This window comes from Mobula hypostoma, chromosome 9 (assembly GCF_963921235.1).
Source record: "Mobula hypostoma chromosome 9, sMobHyp1.1, whole genome shotgun sequence".
Classification (NCBI taxonomy): Eukaryota; Metazoa; Chordata; class Chondrichthyes; order Myliobatiformes; family Myliobatidae; genus Mobula; species Mobula hypostoma.
In genome coordinates this window covers 143,529,363-143,543,928 of record NC_086105.1, presented here as the reverse complement: position 1 = coordinate 143,543,928, position 14,566 = coordinate 143,529,363, and the positions used below count along the sequence as shown (strand labels likewise).

At 43.7% G+C, this 14,566-nt stretch overlaps 1 protein-coding gene across 1 annotated transcript in view; it reads right to left on the bottom strand.

Moving 5' to 3' along the window:
* LOC134352127 (arf-GAP with dual PH domain-containing protein 1-like) overlaps window positions 1-14,566 on the bottom strand; it is a 210,242-nt gene that overhangs the window by 29,256 nt on the left and 166,420 nt on the right. Inside the window, exon 5 of the mRNA XM_063059348.1 lies at window positions 4,249-4,361. Within this exon, the coding sequence (XP_062915418.1) occupies window positions 4,249-4,361 (113 nt within the window). The remainder of the gene's footprint in view (window positions 1-4,248; window positions 4,362-14,566) is intronic.

The window sequence follows — 14,566 nt, the reverse complement described above, 5'->3', positions numbered from 1 at the left end:
CCAATCCTGCTTGCTCTGGAACAGCCACATAATTCTCTGCAAACTCTAACCAAGAGTTGGCTTTCTGCTCGAGAGTGTGATCAGGTATAGAACACAGCAATACACTACAGCACAGAAACAGGCCCTTCGGCCCATCTAGTCTGTGCCAAACTATTTTGCAGCCTAGTCCCATCAACCTGCACTTGGACCATAGTCTTCCATACCCCTCCCACCCAAATACCTAATACTGTCATAGTCATAGCGCACTATACGAGGGGTGATTGATAAGTTTGTGGCCTAAGGTAGAAGGAGTCAATTTTAGAAAACCGAGCACATTTATTTTTCAACCTAGTCCCCTCCTACATTTACACACTTAGTCCAGCGGTTGTGGAGCGTACAGATCTTGGACCTCCAGAAAATGTCCACAGCAGGGGTGGTTGATATGTTCATGGCCTAAGGGAGAAGGAGATGAGTTATACAGCTCTCGTTACATACACATGCAGTTCAACTGTTTGAGTGATTATGCAGAAAGTTTGAAGTTAATAACTCATCAGGGGTGATTGATAAGTTCATGGCCTAAAGTAGAAGGAGATGAGTTATTAACTTCAAACTTTCTGCATAATCAAAGAGTTGAACTGCATGTTCATGTAACGAGAGCTGTATAACTCATCTCCTTCTACCGCAGGGCACGAACTTATCAATCACCCCTGCTGTGGACACTTTCTGGAGGTCCAAGATCCGTATGCTCTACGACTGCTGGACTAAGTGTGTAAATGTAGGAGGGGACTATGTTGAAAAATAAATGTGCTAGGTTTTCTAAAATTGACTCCTTCTACCTTAGGCCACAAACTTATCAATCACCCCTCGTAGCACAGGAACCGGCTCTTTGGCCCATCTACTCTGTGCCAGACTATAATCCTGCCTAGTCCCATAAAAATGTAATGTGCCCTATTAGTAACTTGTACTTATTTATAAAGTGCATAATTTAAATCCTGGGTCTGGCACTGAAAGAGATTCCGCAGATGGTGGAAATGTTGAGCCACACACATACATAACGCTGGAGGAACTCAGCAGGTCTCAAACCATCTATGGACGGAGGTTAATAGTTTACATTTCTGGCCGAGATTCTTAAGAATCAGAATCAAAATCAAATTTAATATCGCTGGCATACTGTGTGCGTGAATTTTATTTTGCAGCAACAGTACATTATAATACATAATAAAAAACTATAAATTACAATCAAGTTTGAAGTTCAAAGTAAAATCTATCACAGTACCTATCACCACAAAAAGCCCTGACATTCATTTTCCTGCAGGCATACTCAGCAAATCTATAGAACAGTAACTGTAAACAGGATCAATGAACAACAAACTGTGCAAATGCAGATATAAATGAATAGAAATAAGTATATATAAAAAATAAATTCAATAGCACGGACTAGAAGGGCCGAGATGGCCTGTTTCTGTGCTGTAATTGTTATATGGTTATAGGTAGTGCAAAAGGAGAGGGGAAAATGTTCATGGGTTCATTTTCCATTCAGAAACCTGATGGTGGAGGAGAAGAAGCTGGTCCTAAAATGTTGAGTGTGAGTCTTCAGACTCATGAACTCCTCCTTATTACTAGCAATGAGAAAGGGATGATCAGGGTCCTTAATGATGGACGTCACCTTTCTGAGGCATTGTCTTTAAAGGTGTCCTGGATGCTGGGGCAGCTCGTGCCACGATGGAGCTGGCTGAGTTTACAACCTTCTGCAGCTTTTTCCGATCCTGTGCGACGGCCCCTTGATACCAGAGAGTGATGCAGCCAGTCAGAATGCAGCCACTGTGTACATATGTAGAAATGTGCAAGTGTGTTCGGTGACATAGCATTCCTCCTCTAACCCCTAATGAAATATAGCTGGCATCGCGCCCTCTTTGCAAAATGCATCAATATGTTGGGATTCACCTGGATCCATTATCAGTCAAATGCAGGTGAGTGATGGGAATCAGGGAGGATGGTACATGGAGAGGAGTTGATGAAAATGGAGGAGGAAATTAAGTGAGAGTCGAATTAGTGTAAAAGGGGCAGATCTTGATCAGCAGAGACATAGTGGGCAAAAGACCCATTTCCATATCTCTTTCTCTCTCTCTCCATGACTATGCTTTATCTTCATTCTTCAAGACAAAGTTCAAAATAAATTCATTAACAAAGTACACATACTCTATGTCAGCATCAGGTTTAATATCACTGGCATATGCTGTAAAATTTGTTGTCTTTGCAGCAGCAGTACAATGCAATACATAATAATAGAAAAAAACATGAATTACAGTTATATACATATATGTAGTTAAATTGAATAAGTAGTGCAAAACTATAAATAAAAAAGTAGTGAGGTAGTGTTCATGGGTTCAATCTCCATTCAGAGATCAGATGGCAGAGGGGAAGAAGCTGTCCCTGAATCATTGAGCGTGTGTCTTCAGGCTCCTGCACCTCCTTCCTGATGGTAACAACGAGAACGTGGCATGACCTGGGTGATGGGGGTCCTTAATGACGGACCATACACTACTCTGAAACTCGGTTTCGTGCCGGCATTCACAGTAGGCCAACAGAATCAATGAGAAACTACACACAAAGATCGACAGCCAATCTACATAAAAGGCAAATCGTACAATTACAAGACAAAAAAAGAAAGAAAGAAATAAGTAAATAAACTTGAGTTGTGGAGCCCTCAAAAGTGAGTCTGTAGGTTATGGAATCAGTTCAGTGTTGCGGTGAGTGAGGTTATCCATACTGATTCAGGAGACTGATGGTTGAGGGGTAATAACCTCACTGAAGATTTAGTTTCCACTGAACGGCTTGTTGGACAATTTCAGAAGGTACGTCGGGTCAGCCACAGTACCATGGACCTGGAGGTGGATCTCAAAGGTAAGGACCAGGTAAAAACTTCAAATTTCCTTCTTGAAAGACTGCCTGTGCACCAGATGGATTTATTCTGGGTCACCATATGTAGCATTTTATTCCAGATTAATTATTTGAAAATAAATTTCACAACTAAACCAAAACACATAGGAGCAAATTCAGGCTATTCAGCCCATCAAGCCTGCTGTACCATTCGATCATGGCTGATTTATTTTACCTTTCAACCACCATTCTCTTGCCAGCTTCCTCGTGTATTTAATATTTCAGTAATATTTAAGTAATATTGTAAATATATTGTTTGTTGTTTACATAATGCGTTACGGACTATAAGGAAAAGTACGTAAAAGGTTTGCATCATGATGCTACCAAGTCATACTTGCGTCTCACTTAAAGTAAAACTAAGATTGCACACGAGTTATTCCCAGCTCCGTGTTTTCTTTTCTATTAGTTTTAACTTTTACAGACTTTTGCATATAACCCACAATGCATTATGTTACCTATGAAGAACCTATCAACTTCTGCTTTAAATATACCCAAATGACTTGGCTTCCAGACATCTGTGGCAATGAATTCCACAGATTCACCAACCTCTGGTTAAAAAATTCTTGCTCATGTCTCTTCTAAAGGGACAGGCTTGTGCTTTGAAGCTGCATTTTTGGGTTCTGGAACTCTCCCACTACTGGAAACATTGTCTCTGTGTCCAGTCTATCCTGGCCTTTCAATATTTGCTGGGTCTCAATGAGATCCCTAGGTGCAAGCTTTTGAGCTGATTATGATGTTCTCAAAGTCACTGGAACCCAGACTGCAGACTCAGGTCGCAAGTGCAGTTCTCCTTTAAGAAAAAGGAAATGAGGGAAGTGTGCTGGGCGGCAAGTAAGATTGAAACATACAGGCTTTAGACCCTCACTCCGACAATCCTGCTAAAGAATGTGCAGTCCCTGGAAAATAAAACTAAAGACCTCAGAGCAAGATTACTGCATCAAGGGGACATTAGGGACTGCTGCATACTTTGCTTCATGAAAACATTTTTGTTTCATGGCGCCTGTTAGGGGACAAAACTCAAGGCTGTATAATGTATACATACTTTGATAATAAATATTCTTCAAACTTTGAACTTAGCCTATGTTAGCAATACATCTTCAGATTGTGGGAGGAAACCGGAGCACCCGGAGGAAACCCACGCGGTCATGGGGCGAACGTACAAACTCCACACAGGCCATGCTGGAATCGAACTCCAAACTCCAATGGCCCGAGCTGTAACAGTGTCGCGCTCATCGCTATGTCACCATGGCGCCCCAACTAACCTAATGTTTCATCATACTACTGACAAGGGCTTTTCGACCCCCACAGGCGGTCAACTTGTGAACTTACATCGTGTTTGTTAAAATACTTCAGGACACCTTCCCGCTCGGATAAAATGAACTTCCTGCTTAAGAACTGACCGTTGTCTCGCCCTCGTTTCCACAGGAAGCCTTCTCTGTAACCTGGAATAAAACATAACGAGGTGGTAAATAACGATCCATAACAGCTCTCCGCATCGAAATAATTTCAGAGTAATCAAAGATACAGATCCAAATGCTTAAAATCTAAAGTAAAATCAGCAACGCAAGTGACTCTGCTGATGCTGGAAATCCAGAGTAACACGCACATAAAATGCTGGAGGAGTTCCGGTCGAGCAGCACCCATGGACTGATGAAGGATCTCGGGCCGGAATGTTGGAATTATTTCTTCCTTCCTCTCACTGGATAGATACCCGGAACATGTTCCTTACATATATAGCAAGCTGCTAGAGGTAGTGCTTGATGCAAGTAAATTAACAATGTTTAAAAGACACTTGAACAGCTGTATAGACAGCAAAAGTTTAGAAGGATATTGGCCGAATGTGGATAAATAGAAACCTTGGTCGGATGGGCCAAAGGGATTTTTTAAGGATTAAGGATCAACTTTATTCACCAAATATACTCATTGGCCACTTTATTAGCTACACCTGTACATTAATGCAAATATCTAATCAGCCAATCATGTGGCAGCAACTCATTACACTAAAGCACGCAGACATGGTCAAGAGGTTCAGTTGTTGTTCAGACCAAACATCAGAATGGGGAAGAAATGTGATCCAAGTGACATTGACCATGGAATGATGGTTGGTGCCAGATGGGGTGGTTTAGAAACTGCTGATCTCTTGGGATTTTTCTAGAGTTTACAGAAAATGGTGCAAAAACCAAAAACAACAAAAAAAGTCCAGTGAGCAGCAGTTCTGCGGGCGAAAACGCCTCGTTAATGAGAATGGCCAGCCAGGTTCAAACTGACAGGAAGGTGACAGTAACTCAAATAACCACACGTTACAACTGTGGTTTGCAGAAGAACATCTCTGCATGCACAACACGTCAAACCTTGGAGTGAATGGGCTACCGCAGAGGACCACAAGCATACATTCACTGTCCACTTTATTAGGCACATCAGGTATCTAATTAAGTGGCTACTGAGTGTACGTTCACATGTATTAGTAATTTGCTGTGGGGTGTTGGCACGAGATGAAACAAGAACTGCAACATTCGACAATTATAGAGAATCATATAAAAATAAAGTTGGAGGTCAAAGTATTGATATGGAATAAAATGTGCATAATTACAAAAACACCAGCATGTATTTACAATATTATAGGCATTATAAAAAGTGGCTTAAAGTGTTTACAGTGCTGTGACTGAGGCAATAGATAGAGGACAGTGGGGGGAGCTAACTAGAAAGGTTGATCAGATTAAGACCATAAGACATAGCAGCAGAACTTAGCCACTTGTCCAATCAAGTCGGCACTGCTATTCCATCATGGCTGATTTATTACCCCTTTCAACCCCTTCTCTTGCTTTCTCCTCGTAACTTTTGACATCCTGACTTATCAAGAACCTATCAACCTCTGCTTTAAGTATACTTAATGATTTGGTCTGCACAGTTGTCTGTGGCAATGAATTCCACAGATTCATCACCCTCTGGCTAAAGAAGTTCCTTTTCAATTCTGTTCTAAAGGGACGTTCTTCTATTCTGAGATGTTTCCTCTGGACCTTAACTCACCCACTACAGGAAACAACCTCTCCACATCCACTCTGTCTAGGTCTATCAATGTTCAATAGGTTTCAATGAGATCACTCCCTCCAATTCTTCTAAAGTTTAGCAAGTACAGGCCCAGAGCCATCAAGCGCTGCTCATACGTTAATCCCTTCATTGCTGAAATCATTCTCATGAACCTTCTCTGGACTCTCTCCAATGCCAGAACATCTTTTCTTAGAGAAGGGGCCAAAACTGCTCACAGTTCTCTAAGTGTGGTCTGACCAAAGCGTTATCAAGCCTAAGCATTACATCCTTGCTTTTATATTCTAGTTCTCTCAAAATGAATGCTAACAGTGTATTTGCCTTCTTTCGCTTTGACTCAATCTGCCAGTTAACCTTTAGAGAATCCTGCATGAAGACTCCCAAGTCCCTTTGCCCCTCTGATTTTTGAGATCTCTCCCCATTTAGAAAATAATCTATGTCATTATTCTTTCTACCAAAGCGCATGACCCTACACTTCCGACACTATATTCCATCTACCACTTCTTTGCTTATTCTCCTAATCTGTCTAAATCCTCCTGCAGACTCCTTGCTTCCTCTTTGCCTCCTGCCAGTCAGCCAATAAGTGAAAAACTTGAATGCACACTTTTCATACAGATAAATTCATTACAACAGTGCATTGAGGTTGTACAAGGTGAAACAACAACAGTGCAATAATAAAGTATAACAGTCACAGAGAAAGTGCAGTGCAGACAAAAAACAAAGTACAAAGACATAACGAGGTAGATTGTGAGGTCATCTACATAATTGTACTAGGAACAGTTGGCCAGAAAGAACTACGGTCAGTGAATTTCAATGAATCAAGGACTGCGGAAGTAGACAAACCAATGGTCTTCGTTCTTGCCATGTGCTTGAAGGAAATGGAGGCTGCCATTTTGCAAAGCTGCTCTGCATCCTCCATTTTGTGAACTGAAGTTGCTTGGCTTGATCAGTGTTTTAAAGTAGACACAATGATGTTTCAGGTAATGTGTTGGACTAGAGATCATTCCCAAATAAGAAGTTATTTGTAGGGTGTTCTTTGATAATAATGTAACATGCAGGTTTGTGAATGGTGTGATCTCTGTCTGCCCTGAGTGATTCGACCTGGTTACCGGTTTGATCTGGAGTCAAAGAGAACAAAGAGAAATAAACTACCAGTTGTCACTTGTGGAAGAATGGCAATAAATGACTGCTGGCTTGGACCAGACGCAATAAGATGTTAAATGTCAGTCGGATAATCCGTAGCCAATAGCACTGAAAGGCAAGGAATGAAAATAAAAGCTTCGAGTGCTCTGACAGCAATAACTCTCTGGAGACCCACCATCAGACATGTGGAGATCGGAGGAATACATGGCCAGCAGAGGCTCCTTTTACAGGTATTACTTTTTCTATTTTTGGCCGTTCGTGGAGGGCCAGAAAAACTGTGCACACAGGTGTTCAGTTGTGTGAATTCATGCGTTCTTCCATTGAGACAATAAAGGTATTTTTCGCTAATTACAGATTCTCTCTTTGCCTCTCTGATCATTATACTAAGGGGTAGATCCTTGTAACAGAACCACTCAATAATGGTAGGGGTAAGGGCTGTCCTTGAGTCCAGTGGTACATGCTCCCAAGCTTTTGCACCTTCTGCCCAATTAGAGAAGGGAGAAGAGAGCACGTCTGGGGCAGCTGGGGTTGTTGATAATGTTCTCGATTTTCCTGAAGCAGTGGAAGTGTAGACAGAATTAATGGAGAGGAGATTGATGTACGTGACGGACAATGCCATATCCACCCTCTCCACAGTTGCTTGCAGCCTTAGACAGAATAGTTGCCATACCAAACCACAATGCTTCCTGCTAGAATAAATGATGGTAGGAGATGACTATGATAGCATGGTGTAATTGAACTAGTGTTCCAGGTACCCAGACAAATAATTTGAAAGGCAATTCAAATCCCACAATAGCAGCTGGGGATATTAACTGCATAAAAAGCAATTAAAACACGAAGTGATTAAATACATTTAATAGAGAAAATTGCCTTCCACTCAAATTGCAACTGTTGCTGTGTACTGAAATCAATGGGGCCTTGTCACTTTCACTTGCTGTAGACTCGCACAAGTGCTGGGGGTCTGTGAAGTTTTCAAATTCAGATTCATCTCTTTATCACATGCACACTCAGTGGCTACTTTATCAGCTACACCTGCTCATTAATGCAAACATCTAATCAGCCAATCATGAGGCAGCAAGTCAATGCATACAAGCATGCAGACATTGTCAAGAGGATCAGTTGTTGTTCAGACCAAACATCAGAGCGGGGGAAGAAATATGATCGAAGGGAATTGACCATGGACTGATTTTTGGTGCCAGATGGGGTGGTTTGAGTATCTTATATATATAAACTCTCACCTCCAGTGATTTTCATGCACAACATGCTCGAGAGTTTATTGAGAATGGTACAAAAAAACAAAAAGAAAAAAATCCAGTGACCTTCAGTCACTTAACACCATGTTATGAGAGAGATCAGAGGAAAATTGCCAGACTGGTTCGAGTTGACAGGAAGGTGACAGTAACTCACACAACCACATGTTACAACAATTGTGTGCAGAACAGCAACTCTGGACGTAACAACTCATCGAGCCTTGAAGTGAATGGGCTACGGCAGCAGACCAATCATGTACACGCAGTGGCCACTTTACTAGGTACTGGAGGTAACTAATAAAGTGGCCACTGAGTAGTGTATACAGTATTGAAACATGCAGTGAAATGTGTTGTTTGTGTTAACAGCCAACACAACCCAACGATGTGCTGGGAGCTGCCCGCATGCGTCACCACACACTCAAACAGCAACACAGCATGCCCGACTCGTCCAACCGGGAGAGTCACCAGCTGCCGTCCACAGGGCCTGGCGACCGTGGCCGTTGACCAGGTGGAGTGCTGGCCTTTATCCTTGGCACATGCCAACCCGGCGTACACTCACAGTGTCCCTAGTCCCTGGTCTTTGATCAGGGAGCACCCCAACTACCGGCACCTGCCACTGAACTCTTCATTTACTTCCCCCAAGCTTCAACTCCCCTTCACCCCGAAACCCTGACCTGCCCTCCAACTCCCTCTTCTGCTCAGAAAAACCCATCCCTACAAACCTAAAAACAAATAAGTCTGAACCACAACCTCAACGGATGTAACCACTGAGAAACGTCTGATGGCTCTGGGCCTGTACACGCTGGAGTTTAGAAGAATGGTGGGGGGGGGGGGCGGGGGTGGAATCTCATTGAACCTTGTTGAATATGGAAAGGCCTAGACAGAGTGGATATGGAAAGGATGTTTCCTATGGTGGAGGAGTCTAGGACCAGAGGGCACAACCCCAGAATACAAGGACATTCCTTTAGAGCAGAGAAGAGGAGAAATTTTTTTAGCCAGATGGTGGCGAATCTGTGCAATTCATTGCCACAGACAGTTGTGGAGGTCAAGTCATTGGGTATATTTAAAGCAGAGGTTGATTAGTTCTTTATCAGTAAGTGTGTCAAAGGTTACGGAAAGAAGGCAGGAGAATGGGGTTTAAATCAGCCATGATGGAATGGTCAAGCAGACCAAATGTCCTAATTCTGTCCCTATGTCTTGTGCCTTATGGACTTAACAGCTGGGAAATGAATTGTCAATTTTACGCATGCATTTCAGACCCAATTCACCCAAAGTGAATCAAAATAATGCAATACATTATTGTCAGCAACACACACAAAATGCTGGAGGAACTCCACAGGTCAGGCAGCTTCTATAGAAGGGAATAAACAGTCGACATTTCAGGACAAAACCCTTCAGTAAGACTGGAAGGGAAGGGAGCAGAAGCCAGCATAAGAAGGTAGAGGGAGGAGCACCAGCTGGCAGAATATAGGTGAGCCCAGGCAAGGGGGAAGGTGGGTGTATGAATTAAGAAGCTGGGAGGTGATAGGAGGAAGAGATAAAGAGCTGACGAAGAAGGAATCTGATAGGAGAGGAGAGTGGACATTGGGAGAAAGGGAAGGAGGAAGGAAGCCAGAGGGAGGTGATGGATAGGTGAGGAGAAGAAAAGGGGTGAGGAGAGCCAGAATGGGTAATGGAAAAGAAAGAGAAGAGAGAGGGAAGAGAAATTACTGGAAGCTTGGGAAATCAATTTCTATGTCATAAAAGAGCACATTATAGAGGTGGAAGTCCAAGAAAACACCAATATATCTTATCTTCTTACACAAGAGCACCTTGCTCTATTTGAGAAAAGATCATTTGACGTACAGAGAAAACTTATAAGGATATTGCTGGGACTTGAGGACCTGACCTGCAGGAAAAATTTGAATAGGTTAGGAACTTATTCCTAGAGCATAGGAGAATCAGGGGAGATTTGACAGAGGTATACAAAATTATAAGCGGTATCTTAATGGTAAATGCAAGCAGGCTTTTATCACTAAGGTTGGGTGAGACTACAACTAGAGATCTGGGCTAAGGGTAAAAGGTGAAATGTTTAAGGGGAACTTGAGGGGAAACTTCTTCACTCAGAGAGTTGTGTGAGTGTGGAACGAGCTGCCAGCAGAAGTGGTGGATGCAGGTTCAATTGGAATGTATTAAAGAAGTTTGGATAGGTACGTGGATGGAGGGGTATGGAGGGCTAAGGTCCGAATGCAGGTCATGGTCTCTGGACGGTTCAATTGGCTCAGCATGGACTAGATGGGCCAAAGGGCCTTTTCATGTGCTGTAGTTTTCTATGGCTCTATATTCTGCCATCTAGTTTCAGGCTTAGCTATTAACTGACATCGTAATTAAATCAGCTAGCTGCTGATTCTCCATCAGCATGTTATAATACGTCTTCACGCTTTCATCTGGTTTCAGGTTAATTACGGTTAGTGAACCGGGGACTGGTGGAGTATTTAATATTCTTTGAGGAGGGTGAGAGTAGATCATTATGCATTTCATTACGACGGCCTGTGCAGTTTGCCGTCCAGGGATTTCGTAAGATGCAAAACCTCTGACACTGTGAGTGGATGGGAACATCTTTGAATAACGTTCTGGGTAAAATGGAATCTCTGAAGACACGTCCTCCCTTCTCTCTGTGGGCTTTTTATTGCAGTTCATTTGCTGTGATTTAAGGCACAGTCCAGGGACAAGGACAGGAGGCCCGGACAAGGCCTACTCTGGGGTTGGAGGACTGTATGCATGTATTGGTGGGAGGGAGGGAGGGAGGAAATGGGCTTGTTCTCCTCTTGATGTTTGCCTGGTCAACATTTCTGTAACAACCATCTGTCACCTGATTGTCACATGTATCATGACACAGACATCCCAGCCTGCAAAAACTCATTTCAGGAAGGTAGCATCATCAATTTGCAGGAGAATTCCGGGAGAGGTGGGATGTCTGCAGTAGAGTAGCTCCTTAGCAGCTAGCCAGCTAGTTTAAATAACGTTAGCTCTGCTAATGAACGAATGACACCTGTTAACCTCACTTCCACGTCTTTTACAGTCTTAACCCACCATGGGCAATAGAAAAGTCACTGTTGTAAACAGCGCAGCGAGCAACACTGTCATTATTTTTGACCCCTATTAGGCAGGGGTACACTTTAGTGTAGTCTGGGGTGACGTACTGTAAGTTTTATATTTTCTTTGGAACACTCTGCCATGGTGCACTCTTGCTCGCGCTGTCTCATGGTTGCTCGCGCAATCTCAAGTGCTCTTGCTTGCTCTCTCTCTCGCGGTCGCTCTCTCTTGCTTTTCTCTCGCTCGCTCTCAAAAAAATTGATTTCCGTGATACTGTATATAATTTGCGGGCATCAGGGATCCACTATTAATATGTGGGAGACTCCCGGAACTTCCGGGGGAGGTGGGATGTCTGATGACATTGCTTTGAGGCATGTTGAGATACCTATATTACTTTAGAAACCACCACATCTATTTTGTTGCCCCTCGACAGGAAACATGTCTGGATTGAGGGTCATTATCAGGGGTGGAGAGAACTGGGTGGAGGCAGAAAACTGAGACAGGAGGTGGATCATGCCAATCAGAGGAGACGCGTCTCCCCCAAAACTCCCGGGTTTCTCAGGAACAGATTGGCAAAACATCTCCCCTCAGATCTGCTGATGAGAAGCCTGGCAACCACTCAACAACCCCGAGCAAAGCCCACCCTGCTTAGATTGGCATATTAGCACAGCAGTTAGTGTAGCGCTTTACAGTGCTAGCGATCGGGGGTTCAATTCCCACCTCTGACTGTAAGGGGTTCGTACCGTCTCCCCGTGACAACATGGGGCTCTGGTCTTCTCCCATATTCCAAAGATGTACGGTTAGGATTACTAAGTCGTGGGCACGCTACGTTGGTGCCGCTAACATGGTGACATTTGTGGGCTGCTCCCAGCACAATGTATTTCCTTATTTGTTTCACAAGACAGCGCAGAACAGGCCTTTCCAACCCAATGAGCCCCACGGCCCAGGGGCTCACCGATTTAACCGCCAGCCTAATCGCAGGACTATTTACAATGACCAATTTTCCTCCTAACCGGTACATCTTCGGAATGTGGGAGGAAACCGGAGCATCCGGAAGAAACCCGCAGAGTCGCAGGGAGGACGCACCAACTCCTCACGGACGCTGTCGGAGTTGACCTCGGAACTCCAATGCCCTGAGCCGTAAGAGTGTCGAGCTGCCCTCTACGTTACCATGGTGCCCTTGGAGTGCGTTGGTTGCTGATGCAAACGGCGCACCTCACTGCATCTCCCCTTCCCCCTCCAGCTTTCAAATCCCTTACTCACTCTTCCTTCAGTTAGTCCTGACGAAGGGTCTCGGCCTGAAACGTTGACTGCACCTCTTCCTATAGATGCTGCCTGGCCTGCTGCGTTCACCAGCAACTTTGATGTATGTTGCTTGAATTTCCAGCATCTGCAGAATTCCTGTTGTTGGCGCACCTCACTGCATGTTTTAATGTTCACGAGTCAAATAAAGCTAATTTTTAATCTGTCCAAACCCATTCCCTGGAAAGAGCAATGGCGGGCGGGTGGGAGGGGTACCTGACTCATAAACACAGGCCTGATGTTTTCTTCAGACACACTCGGGTTGTCTGCCACACGGCGGATGGAAACTTCAGAATCAGAATCAGGTTTAATATCACCGGCATATGTCGTGACATTTGTTAACTTTGTGGCAGCAGTACAATGCAATACATAACACAGAGAGAAAAAGAAAAGTGTGAATTACTGTCTGTCTGTCTAGGTACCATATCAGATGCGGATTTTGGTGACCATGGTTTTCCACATAGATCTACTGTATATATTAGTTAAATTAAGTAAGTCCTGCAAAAAATAGGGAAAAGAAAGTATTGAGGTGGTGTTCATGGATTCAATGTCCATTCAGGAATCGGACGGCAGAGGGGATGAAGCTGTTCCTGAGTGGGTGCCTTCAGGCTCCTGCACCTCCTTCCTGATGGTAGCAATGAGAAGATGGCACGTTCTGAGTGGCGGATGCCCTTAATGAAGGACGGCGCCTTTCTGAGGGATGGTTCCTTGAAGATGCCCTGGATACTACAGAGGCCAGTGCCCACGATGGAGCTGGCTAAGTTTACAACTCTCTGTAGCTTACTTCGATCCTGTGCAATAGTCCATCCCTCCCCCCACCCCCCATAGCAGAAAGTGATGCAGCCAGTTAGAATGCTCTCCATGGTATATCTGCAGAAATTTGCAAACGTTTTAGGTGACGTACCAAATCTCCACAAAGTCGTAATGAAATATAGCCGCTGTCTTACCTTCTTCGCATCAATATGTTGGGACCAGGTCAGATCCTCAGAGATATTGACACCCAGGAACTTGAAATTGCCCACTCTCTCCACTTCTGATCCCTCTATTGGAACTGGTGTGTGTTCCCTTGTCTTACCCTTCCTGAAGTCCACAATCTTGGAACAAATACTGGCCAGAACACCCTAACTTTATTCTTTAGAACATAGAACAGTACAGTACACGACCAGGTCCTTCAACCCCCGATGTTATGCCAAGCCGATTAAATTATTATCAAGAGGACAACTAATCCCCTTTGCCTACACAATGTCTATATCCTTCCATTTTCCTCACATCCATGTGCCTATCTAAGCATCTTTTATAAGTCCCTAATCTATCTGTCTCTACCACCTCCACCAGAAAGCATATTCCAGGCACCACCATTCTCTGGGTAAAAAAACTTGCCTTTCACATCTTCTTTGAATTTGCCCCCTCTCACCTTAAATGCATGTCCTGTGGTATTAGAACATTTCAACCCTTGGAAAAAGATACTGCCTGTCTAGTCTGTCTATGCCTCTCATTATCCTCATCTGATCTGCCCTCAGGCTCTGCAGCTCCACAGAAAACAACCCTCTCTTCCTCTTGCCCTCTGCTAAGCTGAAAAAGATCCACTTTAGGATAGGTATGCATGCAATTCCTCACAGTTTACATAGCTTTCATCCAGTAAATTATAAACGTTTGGTTAAATATTCGGAACTGGCATATGCCTGACCCAGACTTGGAATGTAAAGACTTTGCACCACATCATGTACAATCTTTAATTTCCTTTCAAGTAAAATACACAGAGACTGCTGCCTTGTGGACCCGCTAAAAATAAACTGAGTAAATATTGCATCACCTTTCCCAGTGACCGGGCT